Raw genomic sequence first — 27,300 nt, 5'->3', positions numbered from 1 at the left:
AAATATCCAACTTTGTGTCCCATAGCTCCAAACAAAAGTACATTTAAAAAAAAAAAAAATCAGAATTCACCTTCTGATACCAAAAGAAGACGCCTCATTTCCAGAGTGGTCTCCTCACTTCCAGAATGGATGTATCTCTGAGACCTCTAGTTGATTACCTTAAAAGCATTAAATTAGATGTAAAAGCAAAGGCTTGCACCCAGTTAAAGCAAACCTGCCATGTGAAGTAGAGCAGCGCTGATACAAGAGTTAGACCACCCACTGTAGCATACAGCAGGCTCTGAGGCAGGCTATGGAAATGGCAAAGTCATTTTCCATCTGCTAAATGACATGATTTCACATCACTTACACAGTACAGACTGTTTTCGCATAAATCTCCCGACCATATCCAGACAAGTCTGGATATAAAGGAGGTCTAAAAGTAATCAAAATCAAGATGCATGATTAACTGCAAAGCATGCAATTAAAATCAAGCTCTTGACAAAAAGAGCCATTCAAACAGAAATGCAAATAAGAGCATCTAGAGATGATCATGTGCTGGTGAAAACTATAATATGCGGGGCTTAAAAGAAAAGAATCTCGAGGTGTGTTTGTTTTGTTAACTACCAATTCCAAGTTCAAGATGTAATTTGCAGCACAAATTAGATATGCATTTGTACTACAACAGGGGTTAATTTGAGTTAATTTGAGTGATAACTGAACATATGAATGTGTACAATCTGTAGTCAAGAAGTCAGATGTTTGTTTTATGGTATTCTTGTTGTTTGAATGCTGTGGCCAATCAGGTTGCATGCAGGTGAAATGTCTGTGTCGAGACTGCTGAAATGCAACTGATTGATTTAGTTTTTATGAGCATTTTAAAAAATGTGTCTGGATTTCTAAGCAAAGACTGAAATCATGGTCCCCCAATATCTGGCTGGCTCTACCTGAAGTCCCAATAAATTGGCTGCTTACCCCAGAGGCTGATTTATTTTACTATAACACTGTAGAAAACGACTGCACAGGAGTCCCATCGTGTAAAAACCCAGCATTTTTTCACTAGGAATGGCAGAAAAATATGTCATGTACAGAAACCGTCCAGATTTAAACTGCATTTAATAACTTTACAAATAATATTTTTCTTTAAATGAATTCAATATCTCTAAAATATTTTGCCACTAGTTCAGATTAGTGCCTTTACTTCACTTTGGCAATCGTTTTAAAAAGAGAAACATGTACGACTACTATAAGGCACATGCTTCTGCCAAATGGCATATGTTACCATAAAGCTAACAGCCTTGATAGTGTGACAGGGAGCAGCAAAAGAGCTGATGCAGGGGTCTGTGTTCAGCTGGTGTTCCAGCATTTTTAAAGGAGACCTATTGTGCTCATTTCCAGCACCATATGTTTATTCTTACACTCTCCTAGAGCAGGTTTTTCTAATTGACTTTTCAAAATAATCCTCGGTGCAGCAGCTGAGTTCATCATCTGTCTGATTTGGGACATTTTAAGACATCCTCCCCCTTTAAGGTCATCATCTCTTTCTTCTGATTGGCTGCCTCTCCCACCTGTGGATGGGGGTCATTGTGCTCTGGGTCAGAGTTAGAGTTAGTTAGTCAGAGCCCGAGATAAGAATATTAGGGATATTTGAATTCACTGATATCATGCAGAGCTGAAAAGAGACAAATATGAAGTATTTTGAAATCAAACTTTTAGAGAAATCAGAACTTTGCCCCATTTGACCCCATATTTGACATACACATCCATCGTTTTAACAAGGACAAACTTAAGGTCTCATTATATATTAAAAACGAGGTACAATTTTTGGCATTCATACTTGAAAACACAGAAAACTGTTGAATTTCTTGATCAGCTGTGGATTTTCTAAAGCTCTGAATTGTCATTATTTGAGGTGTATATTCTACACGTTGTGACATGAATGCATAAAATCATGTTGTGATATTATATGATGCAATTGTACAGTGTAGGAATAAAACATAATAACCACTTAGCTTTTAAATATGAAGTAAAAAAAGAAATTATTTCAACATATATTTTGTTACATGAAGTATTTTCATATGAGTGAATTTGAAGCATGTACACTGTCTATGATTTGCTTTTGGACATACGGATGAATTTTAGCCAGCATGCAAAGGATGAACATAGCTTTTAGTTTTGAAAAGTGGAAGTCTTAAAAAATATTTAAAAGAAACCTAAGTAAACCTATGTACTAAGCACTTTGTCCACATGAGATTAAGTGTATCTAAGTGATGCAGACTGGGCTAAAAGATGAACTTCCCAGTGCTCTAGTGAGAATTTGCAGGCAGAGAGCTGTTGGAATACTCTCAACACGAGGCGAACTAACTAGATTTTCATTAGCTTGCAATAGTATTCAAGTTTATTATCAAAATTTAGCTAAAAATGCTATAAATAAATAGAAACAGCAACTCCTAACTACTATCCCAAGTTCACAGATGTGAAGAACATGATTATTATTCATTTTTAAACTACAGAAGAGCACTTTCAGGCTTAAAATTGTTAGCTCCGGGCTATGGATGATATTACACTCATTATCAAGGATTTCCAAGTTGCCAAAATGCGTTACAATTTCTGCAGTGTGTTATTTTATACACACACAACTACAACGTGTATGTTCACAGGTGCATTGTTCAGTAACATATTTATGTCTTAGTCGTATTACAGATCTGTCACTCATTGCTTGGACAACCTAAAAATAAAGAGGGCTCTGCACTCACACAAAGAACGTAGCTAACTGAGAGTTTGCTGCTTGAATGCAGTGTGAAACATCTTCCAGCACAGTGTCTGGTTTTTAGCAGGGTGTTGGCATGTATGGCTTCTATAGTCAACTGTATCTTTAACATGTGGCCTTGGATAAGTATGGGATAGAAATCGGCTTTAGTTAGCAGCATTAAGTTTAGCTTTGAGCCAGTGTCAGCTAGGTGCATCATTTATCATCAGCCTGACATCCAAGTGTCCTAGAACACGGCCTGTATTGGGTCAAGGCATTTTGGCCATTTGGGATCATTTGCACTGCCACCCTCCATTTTGAGCAGATTTTATTTATATTATGAACCAGGGCAGAAACAAGCGAATATGCTGCCATCATTTCCCAATAACGGTAGGAATTGTCAATAAATAGTTGAATTTTCAGGGTTTTTTGTGTGTGAATGTTTTATATTTCATCTCACAGATGTAGACTAAATTTTATAATAGCAAATTAGTTATGAATCCATCTTTAAATTATATATTAACATGTTGTACATAAATATAGCAGAAAACAATCATTTGCTATGTGAAGACATGGCGTTAATAGAGATTACACACCCATTCTGTATTTGTTGTAATCTAAGCTTTAGTGTTGCATGTTTTAGGTTTTAGTGTACCAATGTATCATGTGTTTACCATGAAAGTGCATGGCAGCGCCTTCTCTTGAGACTGCCGGCACTCCTCACATTCATGATGTGAATAAATCAATTTTATTTTCACTGCACTGCAGCTCTGAAAGTTTGCAGACATTGTCAGACATTCACGGCGCAGAGCTATATGTAAGAACGCAAATGTCCAATTTAGATGGATGGAACATTAAATGGACCTTACTCTGCATAGGCAGGATAGAATAGAAAGCACAAGTCGCTACAAGAAGACTAACTAGTAGAAATCTTATAAGAGGATGGGGCTGGGCATGGAGGACCGATGGGGTAGTGGATAGTCAGTTTGGGAAGGCTGGGGAGGGATTCTGGGTGGAAGTTTAAGTGGCACCTCCCTTTGGCAGTGGAGCAGCACTCTTACTAGTCCATGCAACCCTGAGGGTGAGGATGTACACAATGCTTTTGTCGGACAAGAAAGGAATTTCACTTCACGCCGGCACTCCTCACATCCATGAAGTGAATAAATCAATTTTATTTTCGCTGCACTGCAGCTCTGAAAGTTTGCAGACATTATCAAACATTCACGGGGCGGATCGCAAATATCCAATTTAGATCTATGTCCATATACCATTTGCATGGTCACTTTTACAGTGTCTGATTTATCTCATGTGACAAAAATAGTAGAATGCTATGTTTAGTGTGTCCTGTATAATCTACCCATCGCATAAACCAAACTGGAGTATTTCCACTGGTGAGAAAGTGTTTCACAATGACAATCTCCAGGTATTCAAATTGGATTTGCCAAATTTTGTGTGAGGTTCATGAGAGAAAACAACTAAAGAGTGACACCCCGTGAAGCCAAAACAAAAATAAGAGCAGTCAAAATTAGTGCGGTTTTTCAGAGATGAAGCTGCAACACTCACACAGAAATAGTACAAAAAAATTAAATTTAAAACATACAGTTACAAAGGGTTTCACAATCTGGATAAAATACACACATCTAGTGCACACACACACACACACACACAAAAGCATTTATTCTTACATGCCTGCTTAAATGCAAACAAACGTGCAGGGCACACGTCCAGTCAACCCGATGGGCTAAAACACAAAAACCAGAGGTGCTAAAATCTCCAATCTGTGTGCTTGATTTAAAATAAGTGCATGAAACACTTCAAAGGTGAATCAACAAGGCCGACTGCTATAATATTTAAGCAGGGGCCAGCACATGCAATGCTCTGAATGTGATTAATGCAATTTGTAGACAGTTTATTGTAGACTTTAATGTACAATATCAATATACTGACTGTGCTCAGAAATTAGGTCAAATATTAATTGTACTCTTAGTTATTAACTGTTTATTTCAGTTAAAGAAAACACATTCAATACATTTGGAAAAGTCTCATTCTGAATCTTTCTTGTATGTCATAGGCAGGCTGGTGCAGAGGTTAAAACTGTTGCTTGCCACTGGGGTGTGGTTTTTATACATTTTGTATATAGTACATTTCATGTGTTCCAGTGCTCAGTAACTGGGAACCACTGGGCAACCAGTGCTGGTTCTGCTCCTGTAAATGAGTACAAACAAAACTGTGAATGGCTTTGAGCAGGTTACAACACTTCCTCATCAGTGAGTGGATCTCTGGGACGGCACGATGTCCCATTACTCCTCCGAATGAGGGATCCCTCAGAGTGCAGCATGCCACAGTTGGCACAGGAAGGCCTGAGCCCAGCACATTTAATTAGCCAAGCTGTCTTGGCATTGGATGGGAGGGGGACACACACACAGTGACGAGTCATCAACATCACCAAGGGTGCGGTACTGCTCGCTGCCATACTGCACATCTAAAACTTAATGGCAAAGGGACACATGGGTATCAATACAAACAAAATATGGGAAAACTGGGAAAGATAGAGCGGTAATTGCAAATCGGTTTAACAATGCAGCAAACTTCAGCACAAGCAGTGTCTGACCTTTCCTGCAGAAACATAAAAGGTGTGGCTCCTTCAACATTTAGTGCATTAAACACTTGTGGCAGTGGGAGACAGACCTCACACTCCTTAAGTCTGTACTTATCATTCAAGCCTATAAGCAGCACTGAATGAAAAAAAAAGAAAAAAGAGTGTTGCTATGAAAAAAAAAAGAAAGTTAGGAGAAACAGTTTGGAAGAAACCATTCTGACATCCCTTTTCTCTAGCTCCCTGCATGTGAGGAGCCCACCCCACCTCAGCTGTAGTGAGGAGAGCCCAGTCCAGGCAGCCAGCAACCAGCGCGTCTCTGCCTACCAATAGGCATGCTCCGCTCAGGCTCTGTGCAGTGCTCTCAGTCTCAGCAGCTGAAGCTGGGCGCAGGGGAACTGCAACGGCGGCGCCAAGCATCTTCCCAGGTATGCGTCTCTCTGTTGCTACGCCCTTATTCTGTTTTTGCAGTGTTATGGCATCCTTGCAGCACGCTGGTTCCCGCTTTGCCGACACTGGTAGATTTCTAGGGAGGGGTTGCTTATCCTTTTTTTTTCTTTTTCTATTTTTTGTGTGTGTGGCTCACGTAGCCTTCGTGGTAGCGCAGGGCAGCGGGTCTTGGTAAACACTCGCATCTGCAAAACCTCCTCGTTAACCGCGCGTCAACTTGCACACACCTCAAAATGTTCGCCCTTCGACAGAACAGCGCCGAGCCGCCGCTGGTGCTGGCAGCGAGGCGGGGATGTGCGCTCCCTGCTTTACTGCGTGCATTTCTCGGGGAATTTTTTGCAATGGGGTTATAATTTGGCCAAGCGGCTTTCGTCAAAACATGACCGCTGACTATATATTCAACTCAAGGTGCGTGCAGGTGGAGGATTTTTACCCCCCCCTCCCTCCTCCCTTCCTCTCTCTGGAAGGCGCTGGACTTGCGGCACTGGGTGAAGCAGGTAGCCTACTGGGAGCTGATTTGAAAAATCATTTCATAGCAGTCAATTTTATGTAGGCTGTGCCATATAACGCTGCAGTAGGCTATAGCAGGGCTATAATAGGTCATGCTGTATGCATAATGCACAATGCATCCGTCTATCTATCACAACCTTGATATTTTATTGATAACTGTGTGTTATGATAAAACGGCTCTATTTTAATCATGATTCATTCATACAGTGAGTTATCCAGGGAGAATGATGGTGAGGGAGATGTTTTTTTCCCCGGAGAATCTGATGGACATAGTTATCACAGGGTGCTCTTAATTGCAAACGTGCTGAACTTGTGTTTTGAATGAGTTTGCATAGGCTAAGCAGTTTTTTTTAATGATTAGGCTGATCTGTGGCGCTGTGTTTTCCCTGTCACTAGGTAAGATGTAGGTACACTCCCTTAGCAGTTAGGGTGGTGCTGCCTGCTAGTGCTGATGCGTTACAGTAACCACTACCTGTGCATGCAGTCTTCCAGGCCTGGCTGCACACAGAGGGGTGGTGGTGGCGGGTGGAGGGATGTTCCTGGAGGATTCTTAGGTGGGAGGGTGGTCAGTGAGATTGGATTTATTAAGTTAGAAGTGAATTCATGCACCAGCTTCCAAGTTAAAGTTGTGTTTTTCAGGCAGTGAAGTTATCAACAGACAGTCCTCACATAAAAATTGTTCAATGTTTCCAAAAGCAGAAAAAGGACTTCTCTCGTTATCAGCTAACGAATGACCCTCAGCAGCAACTTTTACATTAGCTGACCTTACTTTTTCATCTTCCTGGCACAAACCTTTCATACCCATTGGTGTATCAGTGATGTTTATGTTAAAAAATATATCTTTGTTGTGATTATTAATCATAGTTTTGTTGTTGCTATGCAAAAAAAAGTCTTGTGCCATATTTCCACTGCAATCATTTGGAGCTGTGACCTTGTCAAAAAAGAGCCACCATGTGTCTAGCTCGCTCTGGTTCTCTCTGATAAAACTCTGTGTTAAAGGAAGCTACTTTTCTATATCAGCCCGTCCTCACGGATCTGGATTTGGCTGATTCAAGAAGCTCTCGAGTTGATTTTTGCTGCATTAACCACACTACCTATTCGCTCCACTTGAAGAGCCAGTAATAGTTGGAGGACTTTTACATCAGAATAGATTTCAGCATGCTGATTTTGAATGTTATTTTGGGCTCTGTTTAGCCTTGTTTAGTCAGTGAAGTTTCAATGACATTAATAAATTGGCTAATCAATTTTCACTCCTGTTGTCCTTGAAAATATGGTCCCATACAGTGTGGTTTAAAGTGGGGATTTCCTGCTGGGCTCTTTGCATCTGGACAGCATTAATTATCCCGCAGGATTTGGGCTGATATGAAGCATTACACTGAATAGTACAGTATAAAATAAGCTCCCACACCAGGGGTAACTCCTAACTGCAAAGTGGACAAAGTTATGGAGGGAAAATGTTAAGGTCACATTAAGGTCAAGAGGAAAAAAGAGGAAAAGAAGAATTTTCCAAATGCTTTGAATGCAGTGATTCTTTATGGAATGCGTGCTGGGTGTCCTACAGTAACATTGCACTAATAAAGTAAAGTTTGGAGCTAAACAAATTATTTTATCATTTAAATTAATGAAAGAAAAAGTAATAGAATAAATACAGGGCTGATACTGACACAATTTAAAAAAACAAAAAAACAATTTGGCATCGTAAACAAGATTTGAAATAAAATGAATGAATGAAACTTACTTTTAGCTGTCACTGACGCTATTTTTTTAAATATTTAATATAAAATGAATGTTACACAACAGATAATACATCAAGTTGACCTTGTTAAATGCCATCTTACTTGTCAGCAAACCAAAACCAATATTAAGCTGATATATCAATCAAGTATATTTAGAATGAATTAAATTATTTTAATGAAAAAAGGCAGAGATTTGCAGGTTTTAGCTTCCCAGATGGATTTTCTGATAGTCTTGGAACAACATGTTTTGGTATTGATAGATTGGGGGGGGGGTGTCAAGGAAATAATAATCAAACTGATTACTTGAGAATGAAATAATATAATGATACAATTTTCTCCCTTAAGCTGTCTTTAACACCTTTTGATGTAAAAGGGTAAAAAAAAGTAAGAGTGAAAAAAACGAAACCTGTACAAAGCTGTAGTGTTTATATGTGGACTTAAATTGATTATCAGCTGATGTTAGATATTTCATGATTTATCAATATCAGCCAAAAAATTTAAATTTAAAAAGTAAAGAGGAGATGAGTGAAGCTACCTTCAACCATGTAAAAAGGGTTGTTCAGCAGAGGGCACTCTAAAGCTTCCCTGTGGCAAAAAATATTTCAAACACCAAAAACACAACAGCCAGCTGACCCAAGCAAAGTGTAAACAAGTGAATAAACAACTTCAAATAAGAAATATTAGGGAAATCTCTGTAGGTTTTGTGTGTCTGCAGAAAGAAAAAAATGTATCAGCTGATTGGAATATACAATTTTTTAATTGCAAAAAATATTGGTGCCAGGATTGGTCTTAAAAAGCCTTTGTTGACTGAGCTCTAATATTTATTGAGAATACTGAGTTGCTTCCAAAAAACAAGAAAGAAAAAAATCTCGGATTGTAAGATTAAAAGATATGCGATGGCCTTTTATGACATAGTCATAATGTTTTGGATAGAAGAAAAGCAGCAATTGTCCTTTTTCTGAGATGAGTCAAGATGCATCACTAATATAAAGAAACTTATTATATCTTATATATGATGAAAATAATATAGTTTTATTAAAAGTTATAAAAAAGTGCATTTTTCTCTCGCACACTGCACAGTTTTCTGATAACGTCCACAGAGACCCTGTAAATGCAGTGTTTGTGCCTTGCAAACTATTATCAGTCAGATGTTACTCTGTCTGCACATCTTTGATTTAGATTAATTCTTTTGTTTTTTACTTTGTTACATGACCTCCACCCTTAATCTATGTTAATATAAACATTAATGGAGCTGCAATTCAGCAGTTTCCAGCACAGAGATAAGCAAAAGTGTTTGGCTATGATCAATTCCTAGATGAGTTGTGTATATAAGTATATTTCAACACCAACATCTTTGATCCAACAGCACACTTGTCCTTTAAGTGACACCTTCATAATGGAAAGTGAGCCACTATTCAAGTCTATGATTTGCCAAAATGCTACTGTGTGCAAAGCCTTTGATCACTCTGTTAATGTTTTATAAGCCATCCGTTGTCATCTGCAGGCAGGACTATGGAAGCCCGTTTCTGCCAAAAAAAAAAAAAAAAAAGGATCCATAACTCGAAATTTCGACTTATTAACTCAAAATTTTGAGAAAATTAACTCGAAATTTGAAATTAGCGCTGCCAATCAGTAATCTACGTGAATGACGTCATTTCCTTGTTACCCGGAAGCTGACGCCCTCAGGTACAAATGCTACAGCTAAGCTACCATTATTACATTCAGTGATGAATGCACAGATTGCTGAGTATTTTCAGCGTGGCTTCAAAAATGATGAAATCCTTGTGTTATTAGCTGAATCACATGGCATTACTATCAGCAAACGTACTTGCGAAAGCGCCAATTTGTTGCGATACGGTTTTGAGTGTGCGTTACTCTGCGCCATGTGCTTCCGGGTAACAAGAAAGTGAGATCATTCACGTAGATTACTGATTGGTAGAGCTAACTCTAAGAAACTCTAAGAAAAGTAACTCGAAATTTGTTTCTCCAAATTTTGAGTTACGTTTTCTTGAAATTTCGAGTTAATAAGTCACAATTTCAAGAAAATAACTCGAAATTTCGAGTTATGGATACTTGTTTTTTGTTTTGTTTTTTAGAGGCAGAAACAAGCTTCCATACAGGACAGACTGTTACAACCACTAATTAATATATCAGACAGGCAGGTGTGGTTGTGCATTCACATGTACACACAAACAAATGAACAAACTAACAGACAATGAAATTTACATTAAATTTGAGCACCAATACATAAGCAGTCTTATTTACTTCCTACTTGTTGCTGTTTGTTTTGAGCTAAAAATAAATAACTGGTTTTGTACTGAAGTACTGTCATGTTAGAATAAGTTTTTAAGACATTTTTAGGACTAAACTCCCCAGTTTCTGCTTTTTTTTCTCTTTTTTTATTTGTCTCGATTTTTCTAACAGAACAAGTAAGTCGAAGACTCACCTTTGTGATTTAGTGTGTGATAATCTAAACACGCCATGTGAAAAATAGCGTCTAAATCATTTAAATGTCATACTCATCATTACTCAGAATATCATGGGAATTTAAATGTTATTCATACTCTATACTATGACACCAGGCTTGAGCCTAATGGGCATTTCTGGCCATTTTCTGACATTTTTCACACTTGTAAATTGTTGATTTACTTAGACGGTAATCATCATTTTACTTGTTAATGAAAATAATCGCCTTTTTATGCTTTATAAAACTCATCAAAGTATTCTGCTTTATAGAAATTAATTAATCACCACAACATTATGAGAGAGTTTTGGAAAACCAGGAAATGTTTTTTTTTTGCTTTTTGTTGCTGATTTGTGACGATGGCTATACCTTTGCATGGTGATCTAGAAAGTTTGGGGCTTGGTTGATTTTTAAGCCAGCAACGTCTTTGTGAGAGAATATATATGAAAAAAAGACAATATGATGTGACCATTGGGGCCTTTTTCTAGGGAAGAGAAATCTAAGATAAATTAAAGAACATACATGATAATAAGAGACTGGAATCAGAGCAGTAAAAGTTAAAACGTTAAAATACTATTTAAAAAAAAAATTTACTTTTTTTTTAACGTTCACATTTTTATTTAAAGTTCACATAATTTTTTTATTGTTGACGCTGCAACTCAGACTTCATCTTTGAACTATAGTTTAAGAGTCAAGACCTAAATCAATTTAATCAAACGCCATTAATGCATCAAACTTTTTTCTGATGCCATTAGGATGTAAGAAATCTGGCAACCTTCACACTGTGTGTGCCTACACACAGCACAGGCATGCGGGAAAGTATATATTGTGTAGATTATTTTATACTGGGTATATAATACCCAGTATTTTCCTTTTTCTGATGGCATATGGGAGTGGTGTGCAGCACTAATAAGTTAGCAAGAAGGCAGATATATGATGCAACAACACTGGTAGTGATTACTTAAGCATATTTGAAACTGACTGATTGTACGGTGAGGTATTTAATCTCTTATAACTTAATATATAAGAATATGTTGCAGTTTCTTTTAAGATAACTGCTTGCTCTGAGTCTCTGGAGAACAATAAGTGCTTCTCATGACTGATGACGAATATTCCACCTAAAACCTGCTTGCTTTGCGGTTATCAAATTTTCCACTGCACTGCTGTCTGACAAAGGGTAGAGAAATCATTATGTAAACAGTGGTTTAATAGGATGAGAACAATTCTCAATTTGGCAATTGTTACATTAGATAATGGTTTCAGGCACTTTGGGAAAGTTGATAAAATGTCATTGGAAAGAACAAGGGGTGTGGCTCATAACACACACTTTCTGGTTTATAGACTTTTTCAGTGTTCAGATAGTGAGCTTTAAATTCACCTTTAAAACTGTGGCTGTACATCCGGGGTTGCCGACAGAAGCAGGATCATGTCTGGGAGAAAAATTCATGTTTAGCTCATGTTTAATTTTAAGAAAAGACTTGTGGAGATGTCAATATAGCATGTGCTGAAGTAGTTTAAACACATTTTGACAAGGAATGCCACCCTTTTTCTTTCTTACGAAAGTGGCTCCTCTCAGATATAGTTGCATGCAGAAATAATCCTCTTCTACCTCTTCCCTTGTCCTCTCTTTAGTGATGGCCTCTGCTGAGCAGCCGTGCTCCAGCTTCCACCAGCAGCACTGCGCATAAGGCAACACACCCACCTTTGCCCTCCTGCCCAGAAGTGAGAGAGACACCACCATGTACAGCGTGGAGGACCTTCTCATTTCGCACGGATATAAATTGCCGAAGAGCGACCCTCCGTCTGCCACGCCTTTTGACAAGCGCCCTGCTGATTGCCAGCGTGAACTTGTGGACAACAGGGCTGGCCGTGGGACGCTGAACGGGTATGAGGCAGACCGGGGGGCATCTATCACTGGCATCTATGGCAGCAGGCAGGCACTGGTGAAGGGCTACCCCAGCATAGACATCGAGAGTGGGGATAGGAACCAAAGGAGAAAAGAAATCGGCATCGGTATCCTAGGTGACACTCAGCCCTTGGGTGATTCTCTTGCTACAGATAGTGGGTGAGTGTTTTTTCCCTCTCTTTTGCAATCCCCCACGCCCTGCACCTTCCCTTTCCCTCTCTTTCCTCCCCCCACTTCTCACTGGGGCCTGTCAGTATTGCATGCAAAACTGAGTCTGCACTGCGCAGGGTTTTTTTCTCCTCCTCTTCCCTTCCTTCCAGAGCTGCAGAACACTGTGGCTGCAGCAGCACTACTGACATATCTTATGCTGGGATATGAGGAATTATGAAAGGTGCCTTTGCAGTCGTTTGAGCTGTGTACATGCCTGCACAGAGATATGGTTTGCATCTCTGTGGAGCCCACCCAGGCACTGGAATCATCTACACAGCCTCCACCCGGCAGGCAGATGTAAACAGCAGCACTAGACAGAGAGCAAACTGAGGAGGACTGAACATGCCTCAAGACAGGCGCGTAATCACTCCACTGTAAACACTGGCACACTGAATCACGCCCAGCACGTGCTCTGTGATGTAAGCATGTTGCTGGGCAAGTGTGCACAGCGCAGCTCCCCTCAGCCATACAGTAGCATATGCTGCTGAGGATGATCCATTGACTTTGCTGCTTAAATGAATGAGTACAATGACTAACAGGGATTTAGTGCACTGCAGATACTGGACGGAGGCTAATTGTTTATTCAGTCTTCTTTTTGTGATGTTACGTTTTAAAAACTATTACACATATTTATAATCAAGCATACATATATATATATATATACATATATATATACAGATGATTCTTTGCATGAAACAGTTTTATAATTACACTGTAGTTAATATGTTTTTCTGAAAGAATTGATGGTTACAATTGAATTTCAACAAGCATTTAAGCCTGCAGTCCCGCCCTCATTATGATCAGCTGTCATCAGGGCGTCTAAGAACGTGCATTTATGTGAGTGATGACCCGGGGAATATTTATTGATGACAATTAATTAACCCTAGAACACTATCGCTATAAATAGTAACACGATCACTAATGCCGGGTGATTTATACCCGGTATAATATAACCAATGAACAGTAATCAAATATATCAAAATATGACAACACATGACAAATTAGAGTGGTCTTCTTTTACTTTCAACTGTGCCATGTCTAACAAAATGAAAAATAAAACTCCTAAAACAAAATAATGACTCTGGAAAGCTGGTCTTTGGTCCACCCATTCCTGGGACATTTGAGACTTCCCTGGTGATGGCACAGGCTCCTCGACATGCAAACAGCTGCAGGAGAGAGAAATCATGTAAATGTATTTTCTCGGGTGTAAATCACCCAGCGATAGTGTTCTAGGGTTAAAAAAAATCATAAAATTCAGTGTAATGGAAAATCCCTCAGTGTACATAGACTTTTTTTTAGATGCGTTGTCATTAAATATATATATATATTGTCAGTAATATATTTGATCTAAAATAATTGTTTTAGCAGCGCAAGCATGCACTACGGCCTTATCCCAAACCCAAGAGGTGATTATGGGACCAGAACTAAATTTATCTCCAGGCAGCAGTGCTTTATCACACTGTACTGGAACCACTGTTGTGAACCTGCCAACAGTAACTCGTCACACAGTTGCCATTTCATATTAGTTTCATCAAGCGTTTTTAAAATTATACAAATGATTTTGGTTGGATGATTGTTGTTCATGCATACTTACATGAGAAACAATTAAAAAAGGCTCTTTTTCTAGTTTACTCTTTCACTTTGGGTGTAACACAGTAATGCAGGTTTAAAGTTTATTGTATTTTTGGTTTAAAGGTTTTTATATGTACTGTAGGCTAAAATGGTTCCTAAAGTATGTGATAAAATAATGAGAGGGACAGAGCCACTTTCTCTTTTGCGTCAGATTTCTTTTTTAAAAGAGTGGTATTTGCCATCCAGATGACCAGTTTCCAAGATAAGGTCAGCACAATTTAATATGCAGATCATATTGCAGTAGCATTGCAATTTTGTGGTGTCTTCAGGGGACTTTGGAGCTGCTGACTTAAGCATTTCTGGCTCATATGTGCTGGCTCTCTTTGATTAGGTTGTTTGGAACACCTATACTGGCAAAGCAAAAGCACATGTCTGGGACTGGCATGGGCATGCCTCTTTTAATATTTACCAGTGATCACATTTCAAGTGGATGGAATTGTTTTAATCTATTATCAAATAGACTGAGATAATACAATATTGTGAAATATGTTTTAGGTATTAACTCCTTTCATTCTAGATCATTTTTTCTTTGTCTGTATGTCGCAGCCTGATGGTTCTGATGCTGTTTAGCCGCAACTCATTTAATAACCTCTGTAATGAAAGAAACACTGTTAAAAGATTAGATTGTTTTATTAACACTGAGATTTTTTCTTTTATAGGTTCTACGATGTTCCCAGTTTGACTTATTCAGAGCCGCTGAGCCATGACGATAGGGATGTTTCCTACTGGCGGAGGCGAGGTCAGGACTTCAGCATCCTTCTGGACTATGCTGATGGCAGGGAGCTGAGGGCCTCTGCTGGAGCGTGGAGGCCACAGGCCCTGATCACAGCAGAGGAATACAGGGCAGAGAGGCAAGCGCAGCAGCTATGGGAGGACATTTCCTGGCTAAGGGACCCAGATGCAGGACCTGGTCAGTTGAGAGTGACTGGGGAGAGGAAGTGCCAGAGCCTTGGAACAGAGGAATGGAGGCCTGCTGTGGGCCTGGGAAGGCAGCTGTCAGATGGGGATGGGGAACGGTGGGCTCAGGACCACTACTACCGACTGAGGACACCGGAGGGTTTTTTTCACCCTAGAACTAAAGCAAAGTCTCAGTCTCTTCCCAGAGTTTTGTCACCTGATGGACGTGACAGCAGAGAGCTCATTCCATCAAGGCCTAGTCTACCTGATAGACAGAGGATAAGCAGCACTGTCTTCTCTGGGCCATACAGTAGGTACATCTATGGTGGCGGCCGGGACCGGTGGGGTAGGAGTATTGGGCCAAGCAGCCATGTTGCACTTTTACCAAAGCCCAGGTTCAGCAGGCCTTTAAAGCCTCCATCATACGAGATTCACCAGCAGACTAGGGGTAGCGCAGAAATGCTTGCTATTGACCAGGGTGTCAAACAAAAAGACAGGCCTATCTATTATCCAAGGGGTGGGGACCTAAGACAAGACTATTTCGCACAACACTCTGCCATCACTGGAATGGAGCCTCCTGGCTACATCCCACCCCCATCTTATAGAAGAGCCCTACCCCCAAGAGCAGTTTCAGTTAACCGCAATGAAATGGCAAACTTAAGATGGAGGGCAGAAGCTTTGCAGATGCCAAGCTCAGATCCCGGAAGGTGGTTTTACAGACAGGCAAGTAGTTCCTGGCTGGAACCTTATGGAGAACGTAGTGCGTCCTATCGAAAACAGGTACTTTCTTCTGGACATGAAGAACAACCAGGTCATGCCCGACAGTTACCCACTGAAGACTCAAGAGCAAAACAAATCTCAGGAGGGCCTGGCGGAAATTCTCTAACAGATATAGACAAGATGCGCAACATCAACAAAGAGATTCCGTCCGCTAAGATTTTAGGACAATCTACACATGATAGTGCCTTTCCTCCCCAACAGGGGCCAGCTCTCAATACCGAAACCCGAAAAACAGCTCCCGGTGACAGCGACAGCAGTAATCGATGGCCCAACAGGGGAATAAAAAAAAGTGACAGTGTAGCTTCTGAGCAAACCCGTACTCCATTTTTACCTTCATCCATTCTGGGTAAACCACCGCCACCTCCATGTAAGCCGGCTGACCAGGGTGTATCTGAAACTGTGACAGAAGTAAAAAAGGCAGAGCAACCTGAACCACCGGAGAAAGACAAAACCAAGAATCTTAAAAAGAGGCTTAGTGAAACAATTTTTTGTTTGGTGTCTGTCCCTGTTACTCCGCAGCTCACTGGGACAATTCGTGATCAGAATAATAACAACGAGAAGTCGCCAGACCCAGCTGACAGTCCCAGTGGCAACAAAACTGGCCATTTAACAAACCAAAGTCTCCAAAGCACATCTTCAGCTGAAGCTGAGCTGCAAGCACTAACTGGTAGCATAGCGAGCAGCAAAACGAGCAGTAGAGCAAGCAGCAAAATGTTTAAAAAACTACCCTGTAGACCCCCTAAAATAAATCATTACAAGGAGCTGAAGCTGTCAGGATCCTGGCCTGCAAACCAGTATCGAGACCAGGAGACACAAACTAGCCCAGAGGCCCGAAAAGCTGGCCCTGAAAACAAGGAAGCACAACAAGACCCTGTTCCTCCTGGCACCGAAGTAACCCCTGATAGCGGCGGAGTAGTGGGCACTGCCTTCAGTTTTCCCATAAAGGGAGTGAAGAGCCTAAAACTTTCAAGCAACAGCGCCTTCTCCCTGACCTCCACCTTCTCCAACCAGCTGAACAAGAGCACAGCTCAGCAGCCAGCAGTACCACCCTCAGGAAATGTGGAGGAGATCAAACCAGCAGCAAACACAGGACAGGAGAAATTTGAACCGTTCCTTTTGAAACCGGCCACCCAGCGACCATGGGATGCAGTCAAAGAGCTGGAGACCATTAAAAAAGAAGTCCAGGATCAGCAGCAGCAACAGAGCAGCAAACAGCCCAGTGTTGACAAGTGCATTGAGGACCTTAACGAGGCCTACAAAGACATCTTGGAGCTAGGTACTGCCAGCAATAAAGTCCCAAACGGTTCCGTCCAGATTCCTGAGCGTATCAAAATCCGACTGACATCAGAACCTCTCAACAAGCCCAGCAGCCTTAGGCGCAGTGCAGTAAGCTGGTCTGTTGACCCAGAATACAGGGAAGTGAAGAGCGCCTTCTCCAGGCCTGCAACAAAGTCGGTAACCTTCAGCAAGCAGCTTAGGGAGGAGCTCCCGGTGCCACCTCGGGAGACGGGCTTCAGAGAATACAGGGTTGTTGCGCATCTTTCACGCAGAAGGAGCAACGATGGCAGGACAGTAAAATTAGACCTGCCAGATGAACCTATCGAAACACCTCTTTGTGACTTTAGTCCAACAACGCACACCACAGCAGCTGAGGTGCCATGGGCAGACAGACAGCCCATGCAGGATGCCTCTACACTCACTAGTCCTCCAGATTATGAAGACATATGCCAGACTTTGCGTCAGTCTAGAGACCCATCGGATGCCAGTAAAGCATCCGCAGGCCATTCCAGACCTAATGACACAGAGACTCTTCAAGATCTCAGTGCTGAATCAGAGGAGGAGTGTCCTATTTGTAAACGAGAGCTTGAGAATCAGATGAGACAGGGTCCATTGCCTCCACTTCACGAGGAGAACAGCTCAGACAGCTCGGCCAATCAAAATGGCAGTCCGCCACAATGCACTGCATTAGAAAGTCCAGCAGAAGATACAAAAATAGAGGAGCCAAATGCATCATGTTCAAATCAGTCAGGGTCTGAAGTGTGTGCTGAAAAAACAGAGCAGCATTCACTGACACAGGAGAATGTGGGAGAGGGTGAAAAAACAGACAATGCTCAGGCAGAAAACTTGGACAATTTATGCATAGTTAATCCTGCTGAGAGCATACCAGTGGATGGAGCCACAGAGGATCTCTCCTCTGCAGCCACAGTATTAGCAGCTGATCAGCCTACAGACCCCCAAGTCACAGAGGAACAGAGTGTTAATGAAACAGCAACTGAGGAAGAAAAATCAGAAGATAAAGAAGCCACTGCAGGAGAAACACCTGAAGGCAGTGCAGGCAAACAGACAGCTGAAGTGAAAACTGAGGAACAAGACAATGCAACGCCAGTTGACAAGCAGGAGCAAGAGAAGAAGCCATTTGCTCTCCCAGAGCATAGACTTGGTCTACGGACTCATCTAGGGCGAGACCTCCCTGGGTTACCTGAGTTTCCGCCTGATAGACTGCCACTTTCCGTTCCCCCGAACCTAGACCGCAGACTATCTCTTAGCTTGGAGGGTGAGCGGAGGAGCAAGGGCCCCTCACAGCGAATTGAAGCATTGCAGAACAAACTGGCTATTTCTCCAGGTCGGGTGGCAGTTGAGCGACTCGCCCGGATGAGAGATGTGGATGTTATGTATCGTGTGAGGCGCTTAAGCATCAGGAGTACTGACTCTGGGGAAGGGGAGACAGAGGCAGAAGGGGAGGGCAAGGAAGAACAAGCAGAGGAGTTCGACCCTGCTCCTCATATGGACAAAGACAACGAGCAAGAGGTCCCCAACTCACAGGAGAGCCCCGAGACAGTGTTGCAAGATGAACAGGAGTCACCTCTCTCAGGTAATTATTGCCTATAATGGCATAGAAGTGAAGCCTGGTGGATGTAAAGATGATAAGAGAGTTTACTTTTTTTTTTTATGCGGTTTTGTCATTTTTCCTGATTTTGGAGCTTGAAAACCTTTGCCCAATTAGACAATTTTGATTCATAAGATAATGGATTTTTGCTAAAAAAAATACTCCTTTGTGAATAAATATCTTTCTTCCTCATGTCCCAGAACCCCAATGATCCCAGCCGAGGGGAGACAGTGTAGAAAGACTGCGTCCACCATCTCCATCTGAGGTTTTTAGCTCCAACACTGTGACCTGGCTGCCTACTAGAATGCCTTCATCTCATCTTGACACTGAAATTGCCTTCTTGTCCGACAAGAGCATTGTGTACACCCTCACCCTCGGCGCTGCGTTGACTACTAAGAGTGCTGTTCCACTGCCAAAGGGAGGTGCCTCTTTAACTTGTGGGGCAACTTCCACCCAGAATCCCACCCCAGCCTTCCCAAACTGACTACCCACTACCCCATCGGTCCTCCATCCCCAACCCCATCCTCTTATAGGGTTTCTACTAGTTAGTCTTGTAGCGGCTTGTCCTTTCTATTCTATCCTCCCTATGCTTTTCTCATTGGCAGACATTATGCAATTCTGTCGTGCATACTAGAATTTCTGAAAATGTCCGCAGCGAAAACATTTTTCGCATACCTGAACGTTTCTGTTTGTTTACGGGCGAGTTGTTGAGGATTATGAATGTAAGTGTTTATGTTTAACCTAATGTAGACATAGAGGGGTTTATTGTCACAAACATGTTCTGTTGCATTTAAACTACACCAAAATAACCTGCGTATTTGATTGTGGTAAGGCGACAGCTGTTTTAGAACTGGACATCACTGTCTTTGGCTAAAGAACTGTTTTGATTTTCAGATGAGATAAATCAGCCTTTCTTTTTAAAAAAACAAAAAAAAACAACTGAATGACATTGTGCCCTTTCTCATTGCTTTTGTACACACTGCAACCATAACTCTGCAACCATAGCTCTTCAGTGAAGAGTGACTCTATACCACATGGCATGACAGATCAGTAAACTATAAGATAACATTGGCCCTACTTTAGAGGGGGAGAGTTGCCTTTCTTAACTAGATGTGCGATTCCTGGTTGGATAAGGTGAAGTCTCTGATTAGTCCCCTGATCAAGTTCAATCTATAGCTCCCATTTCCAGGTAATTTCAGGAAGCAATAAGGGCACAGATTGAGTTTAAATGATGGTTTAAGCAACCTTGATAAACATTAAAGATCGATATAGGAATTTAGAACAACAACAAGAAAAAAAAAAAGATATGTAGAGCAATATTGTAAAAACAGGTCAGTGGTGTAGTGGAGCCACCTGTAGGAACCATTGTCAGGAGTCTTAAGTGTGAACGTGTCATTGAGATCATATTACAGGGAAATGGATTCGTGTCAGGGTATAGGGGCGCTTAACAGGGGGTGGGTGCTTTACTTCATGATATATATATAGATATAGATATATCTATTTATATATCTATGTTCATACATCTGTTTCGCAAAGAGGCGACATTTCACGGAATATTTATTTTTGTTATCATCAAATTGTTAATCAGTTTGCATAATGTACAAAATAAAGTATATTTTAAATATTTTAAGAGAAATTTTGTATTTAACCATGACATTTTATTTCTCCACACCTATAACAAGCTGAAAGTATCATACAAGTGTATAGTATCATATTGAGAGTATACATAATTTTCTAGTGCTTTAAAATCTTAACAGAGCGGTATAAGGAGGGATGGCCCTGTGGTGTGCCTTGATCACACGATTTTGGTTTGAGTGAGCAAAAGGGTTCATCACTGCAGGAGTTAAACCTGATGGAAACTTTCTGATTGTGCCATGATTTCCTGTTTGATAGTGCTCTTTCACATGCTAACAGAGTCAGTGTTGGACGCTCCTTGTGATATTTGACACATCAATCCATCTCAGCTGTACGTTGGTGGTCAGACATGGCCTGTGTCTTATTTCTGTCTTTGTATGTCTTCCAGTTTGAATCATGTATCGTTCTGTTGTTGGTTCCACAAAAAAAAAAACATGTTTAGAAATAAAATTGGGAATTTTTTTCTTTTCCTTCCTTCCTCCCACCCTTCCTTCGTTTCCTCTTCCTTCTAACCGCCTCCTTTCTTCCTCCGTTTCTTTCATCTCACGGCGTGTTCATTTTGTGTAAATTGTTGTGCTGTCACTAACGCTTATTGCACTAAAAGATGCAATGTAGGATGCAATTTTAGGCTAAAAACCACATATCTGCATAATGTTTCTTTAAAATAAATTTTAAATTATGAGTCTAAAGCTAAACGATGATTGAAAAAATTGCCTTTTGGATTAAAACAAGTTTGCAGGTACGTGGGTTTTCTTTGTTTTCATAAAAGGACTGTTTCACTGGTGTAACATATTTAAGAGATCTGTAGGAATCCATCACTGTTTAACCATCAACTTACTGTTATGTAGCATTTTGCAGTTGTAGCATTTTTATCAACTCAGACCTTTGTCTTGGTATTTCAAACATTTCATGTAAATCTGAAATAATCATGTCGCCTTATGATGTGTGCATTACATTACACTCCAGGAAATGCCAAATATTAACGTACTAAGCACTGTTTCATACCTTAGGTTTGTACCAACAACTTACTGTTCTGCCATCCCTCTGGCTGGAGAGGTACAGTAGCATTGCGGATCGTTTCTGCTCTTCATGCTGTTTATCTGTAGGAACATTGAGTCCAAAACTGTGAACTTCAAACAATACAAAAAGCATAATTTATTATAAGTACGAGAGGAGGGTCAGTGCTTCAAGACAAGCTCATAGTCAGCATCACAGGGAGGACAAGCTGGCACGCCCATAATTACTAACACATCTCATTTTCAATTCATTCTGAAGACTAAAGGGCCTCGCCTTAGTCTGGTGTATAAACTGCCCCTGACGACATTTAAATAGCTATTTCAGTACATACGCCCCCCCTCCCCCAATAATTGGCATGTCAGGTACACTTGAACATAGTGTCGTTTGACTTTTTGTACTGCAGGTTATGTGCAACATGAAGTAATTATGCACACTTGTAATATTTTCTATTTTCATATGAGATTTAAGTGCTTTTTGTACTCACTGACATCTTTTTTTTCTTCCTTGCATGAAATGCAAGAGAGAGGAGGAAAAAAAAATGTTTTTCATAAAGTATATTTGCATTTGGTACTCCAATAGTAAAACCAGTGGGCAAAACATTATGTTTCATAATTTAATTTACAAAACTATGCCAAGTATTTAAAAGCTATTTTTAGAGTAAATCAAAAGAGAACTCATTCATTTTTTTTCTTTTAAGACATGCCTTTATCTTTGTATCTATAAATATGAGCATAATCCATAGTCATATGATTGTGCTACTGTTGTATGATACTGCAGTCTGATTCATAAATAAACTCTTTGCATGAAAATGGTGTTTGTGACAGTTGCTGTTGTCTGTATGTATGCAATTTTTATTTTTTTTATTTTTTTTTTAGAAATGTGCACTTATATCACATATGCGCCAGGACATGAGCAAAGATAATAAGGGGTGCATATGTATGAAATACAATATATGATAAAGGCTTTTATATTACAAACGAAACCAGTTATGTATATAAAAGCAGAACCAGTTACAGTTACCATTACTCTGATATCATGTTGGTTTTCGGAAAAAGTTTTTACATTGGCGGCCCCTTTACAGGTTCATCTCTGGAGCTAAATTATACATCTGAAAAGTGATCTGAGAAAATGAAAATTGTGTGTTGGTGATGCTGCCATACAGGCTTTGTATACATTGTTTTAGAGCTTGCACATGAGGCATCTGATCTCAGCTGCTGACACTGTCCCGCAATATGAAAAACGAGAGAAAATCAGTACAAGTAACTGGGCTCCTCGAGTGGGTAAGTCATTATTATGGAAATGTTTCATTTTCAAAGAGCTGACTTTTATTCTTTGAGCAATGCTAAGGCAATGGAAAGCAAGCATACGTGTATAAGCACAAATATGCGAGTGTTTTCACACATGTTCACTTGTGTGCTGGCAATTTCAGCCCAATTACCGTGCCAGACTGTCACACTGAGCTCCACTTGCTGGATCAAAGCGTTGGCAAAGACAATACTTGAGCTGAACCTTGTAAAAACCTCCCAGCATGCTCTCTGGGAGACTTGGAGGGCATCCATCCTCTTCAATTTCCTCTGTGTGCCATCTTTTTTTTCTAAGATGAGAGTGAAAAGTCAGATTACTGCTTCCTCTTATATGATACTTTATTGATCCCAATATAGGTAGGCTGTCTTTTCATTACGCTGTGGGTGTTTTTTGTTCATGGGCACAGCGTACAAAGGCACTGCAGCGTTGTTTCTTAAGCTCCATGCAGCTTCTGACAGTTACCATATTTGGAGTGCAAGCTAAATTACAAGGATCAGCTGCGACATTAAAAACACTGACAGATGAAAGTGTTTTGACACCAGGAGGGTGACCTCCACTATATTAGCCAGTATAATGGTTACTTACACAGTATAGCTGTATAGTATTTTTTTATATACTTTACTCTGGATGTGGCCATAAATAATAAACCAGTAAAAGGTTTTATTTCAGTCCTGTTTCACACTTTCAAGAGTTCCCAGTCTTTAATGGTAAAATGCCATAGTTACAGAAAGCTAATTAAAGTTTAGTCAGCTTTCTCTGGACATTTAAACTGGAATTTTGGACTTTTTTAAGAAAAGGTTTGTCGTGGTCTTACCTTTGTTTCTTACTATGACTCTGAACATTTTCTCTGGTGCTCGTTTTTAACTGAAAGTTGTCTCAAAGACTGAGGTGGTACTTTTCCCAGTGTTGAACTTTCAAAATGGCCGCCTGTAACCTTGATAAGAGCTAGCTCAGGTAAATATATAAAAAAAATTATACCTGCACGCCTTCAGTTAAACGAAACTGTTGATTGTTGTACATTAGGGGCTAATACACTGCTACTTAATTAAATTATAAAGTCTGTACTACTAGAATAGTGTTTCCTTATATAGTTATATGATGCTAATTCAGTAGCTAAAATATTTTGACTGCTACTGTGCAGTGCTGTCTCTACCTTTATTATTAAGAGCCTAGAAAAACAATAGGTCACTAATATATACTCTATATATACTATATATATAGAGTATATATAGAGTATACACACACACACACACACACACACATCTAGCTTCTGTGTCTTGTATGGATTGACAGCATGGACAATGAACCTGAATATTGAAGCAAATCTAATTCAGAATGGCTTCAAACAAAGATAATCTGTCTTTTGAAGCGTCCAAAACCTTAATCCAATAGAATGACGTTAAGATGTGCATTTACACTGAATACAGCTGAGATGAAGGATATCTGCAAAGAAGGATGATCTGAAACTTCCCCTGAATGCTGTTCACATTGGATCCAAAGCTACCAGTTGAGATTACTGCTGTCCAGTCAGGTGATGTACAAACTGTTGGTAAATGCTGGGGATTTGTAATGGTTGTGATTAGAATTATTTTTGTCTGTAACTCTCACTTAATCACCAAATAATGCAAACAGCAAGGTTATTCCAAATCTTCATCCACTTCCCCATTGTATCAAGGAAAGCATCACTTCTCTTTTGTCTTTTTGTGTACTTGGGATTCTTTGAATGAAACAGTCTGGCTTTGTTCTGCAGACCTCCCTGCCATGCATCTCCAGCTGTCCCTCCATCACAGCTGCCTCAGCCTCTGAGTCAGTCCAGTTCTCAGTAAGTTGCCTACATATCTGTCATTACTGTACACCTGTCAAGCCTGCTTGCCTGTGCTGGATGTGGAATAAGTAAGTCCATTAATGCCACAGTGACAGTTGCCCTCATTTTCTGCCACCCTTCAGCCTGTCCACATAAACTTCCTGACTGTAAACAGGATTTTTCTGCATGCAAAAAGCTTCCCATGAACACAATTGTAATAAAATGATTTCTTAACTAGTTTTTTTTTTAATTTTAGGGTCATTTTCTCAACTGGAAAATATGTTTTGGTTTACCAAGGCCACAAAATAACAGACAAATGGAAAGATTTCTGTTAGGTAAGTGGTCATTGCCTTTATTGAATGCACATTAATCCTACTTGTGTGTGTATTTAACCCCAAAGATGCATTTTATATAGGAAAAAAATGAGAGTAAAAGTCATGAATGTGTAGATATACCCAAAACAGATGTGTAAGGCAGCAACATTGTTGACTGAAATTACTGAAGTATATTGATTACGCATCTGACTGTTACTCATAGATAAAACTACATAAATGTGACAAAATAAAATGACAGAAAAAGGTCAGAACAGAAAAATAACATTTTTCCAATGTGTTGTAGGGAGATAAATAAGGAACATAACTACATAAAGTGATTTCTTTATCTTTAATCTTTATTCTGTAAAATGTTTGAATTGGTGACCCGTCCTGCAGTTACAATGCAACACCACAAGATGGAGACAAACAGCAATTAAACACAAAATCGACTGTAACAAGGAGCAAAACCCTAAATTGACCTGCTCCTCTTTCACCACAGTACCCAAAGACACATATCGGTAGCCACAAGTTAATCACCTGGATGTGCTGATCTTTTTTTATATAGAAAATACAGCGTTAGGACTTATTTAATACAGTTTAATGTCCCTGCTGTTATCAAACATCTTAAAAAGCCCATAACTGCTTTACTGCATTTGCGTTTGTATTTTACTGTTTGATTCACTTTGTTTAAAACATGGCAAGGAGTCCTTGTAGTAGCAGATGAAGTTAAAGTAGTGATATGCATTTGGTTTTTTTTGTCTGTTTTGGACATGAAAACTGCAACTTTTTAAACTGTGTCATACATGTGAGCTTTTGTAAACAGTCGGCTCAAGAGTTCCTGTTTTGAGCATCTCACAGCTGTCCTGTGTAAGCAGTTTGACATGGATCATGTTAGTAATCTGTCAAATTTATGTGAAATTCTGCACAATGAGGCTGCATATGTAGTGACAGTTGTGCCCCTCAAGCTCCAGAGATGAATTTAAATGTCCTAACATGAAATGCAGCATCATCCCAGCGTTTGATGCAATCCTAGTTTCTTTGAACAAACTGGTCAGGTGGCTGGTTGAAATGAATGCAAGTGAAACAGTGCGCTGTGTATGACCCTGGTGTCATAGAGCAGGCGTTCCTGCGCAGCCTGGATCACGCAGTGCTGCTGGATTGTAGTTGTAACAGCTGATTCGATCCTCCTGCTCCGGGAGCCCGACGCTGCCTGGCTATTTATGGCAGATGCCCCTCAATTGAGGCCGCTCTCTTCAGCCCATACATGGTAGCTGTGGGATAAGGTTACTGCAACAATTTTGGCCCGCACTCCCTAAACTCTTTGGAAGTATCGCGGTGTCGCCTCTGACCCTCAGTTTAAACTCTATTAGACCGGCGATACAAACCTGATTTGCAGAATGGACATTTCAGGAACCACCTATCTTCACTTTTGGAATAGTTTGAAGAATCACTAACTATAGGAGTATCCAGACACCTAGCCTGTGTACCTTTTCTCAGCTTCACCCCTCTTTTCCCCTCAGTTCTTTTCCCTCTGTCCTTCACCCATCTCCTGCATACCCCACTCCCTCTCCTTCTTTCTCCCTCTCCCTCCTTCCCTTTCTTTGCTTGGCTGTTCCAGGACTGATTTATTTATCTCAGAACCGCAGAGCTAGAGGGAAAGCACCGGGATATATTTGTCAGCTGCTGAGGTTGGACCTGCTTCACGGTAGATGACTTAGGCTCTCTGTTTGGGTTTACCTGCTCACACCTGCACCTCCTGCCTCCTCAGCATCATTGTGTGGCGGTTTGATATCTCTCCTTCCAGGATAGATGGACTTCACCTGTGAACCACTTTTCTTGATTCCTTTTTATTGGAGCTAACGTGAGTTGCAAGTATGATTTTATCTCTGCTGGTTTAATCTTATGTCTGCTATCCTAAATTCTAAGTCAGCACATCACATATAAACAGATTACATGATTGCAAATTCCTTTATTTTTATGAAACGTCAGTCATTTAGCATAAACATATACAGGGCAACAATGCTTAAAGATACCGGTAACTTTCTGCTTGTTTGATTAAGTAAACTTGGCATTGTGCGCAATCACCAAATGATGCGCCGTCAAATTGGATGTCATTTTTAAAATGCTGAACAGATATTTGTAGGCGAAATGCTTTGTAACAAGACCTCTTTAGCTCAATGACCATCTGTATAATGTTTCTAAGACTTTGATTTGATTATATTTTTAGAGGAATCTTTATTTATAGTTTCAGAGTGGTACAAAACACTCATAGATGACTGTTACTCCTGTAGGTGGTTGTGTTTGCAGGTTCACTGACTTTAACAACAGTCCTATAGTTTAAATGTTCTCTTTATGATTGGAAGACGTCCTTCATTGTCCCTCCTTTTCTGTCATATGCCCATGAATGGAGGCAAACTTTACCTCCAAAA

The 27,300-nt window shown here is 40.2% G+C and overlaps 1 protein-coding gene across 1 annotated transcript; it reads left to right on the top strand.

The window, feature by feature from the left end:
* The first annotated feature begins 5,618 nt into the window (after positions 1 to 5,618).
* jcadb (junctional cadherin 5 associated b) lies at positions 5,619 to 19,883 on the top strand. The gene is made up of 4 exons (XM_005728927.1): positions 5,619 to 5,752; positions 12,117 to 12,549; positions 14,892 to 18,781; positions 18,997 to 19,883. Exons 2-4 carry the CDS (start codon positions 12,224 to 12,226, stop codon positions 19,005 to 19,007), a joined length of 4,227 nt encoding a protein of 1,408 aa, XP_005728984.1. The 5' UTR covers positions 5,619 to 5,752; positions 12,117 to 12,223; the 3' UTR covers positions 19,008 to 19,883.
* Positions 19,884 to 27,300: the final 7,417 nt, after the last annotated feature.

The sequence above is a fragment of the Pundamilia nyererei genome, unplaced genomic scaffold, assembly GCF_000239375.1.
Source record: "Pundamilia nyererei isolate P.nyererei 1_Seehausen unplaced genomic scaffold, PunNye1.0 scaffold00031, whole genome shotgun sequence".
Lineage (NCBI taxonomy): Eukaryota > Metazoa > Chordata > Actinopteri > Cichliformes > Cichlidae > Pundamilia > Pundamilia nyererei.
The sequence above is the reverse complement of the archived record's forward strand: the minus strand, read 5'-3'. Positions and strand labels throughout refer to the sequence as shown.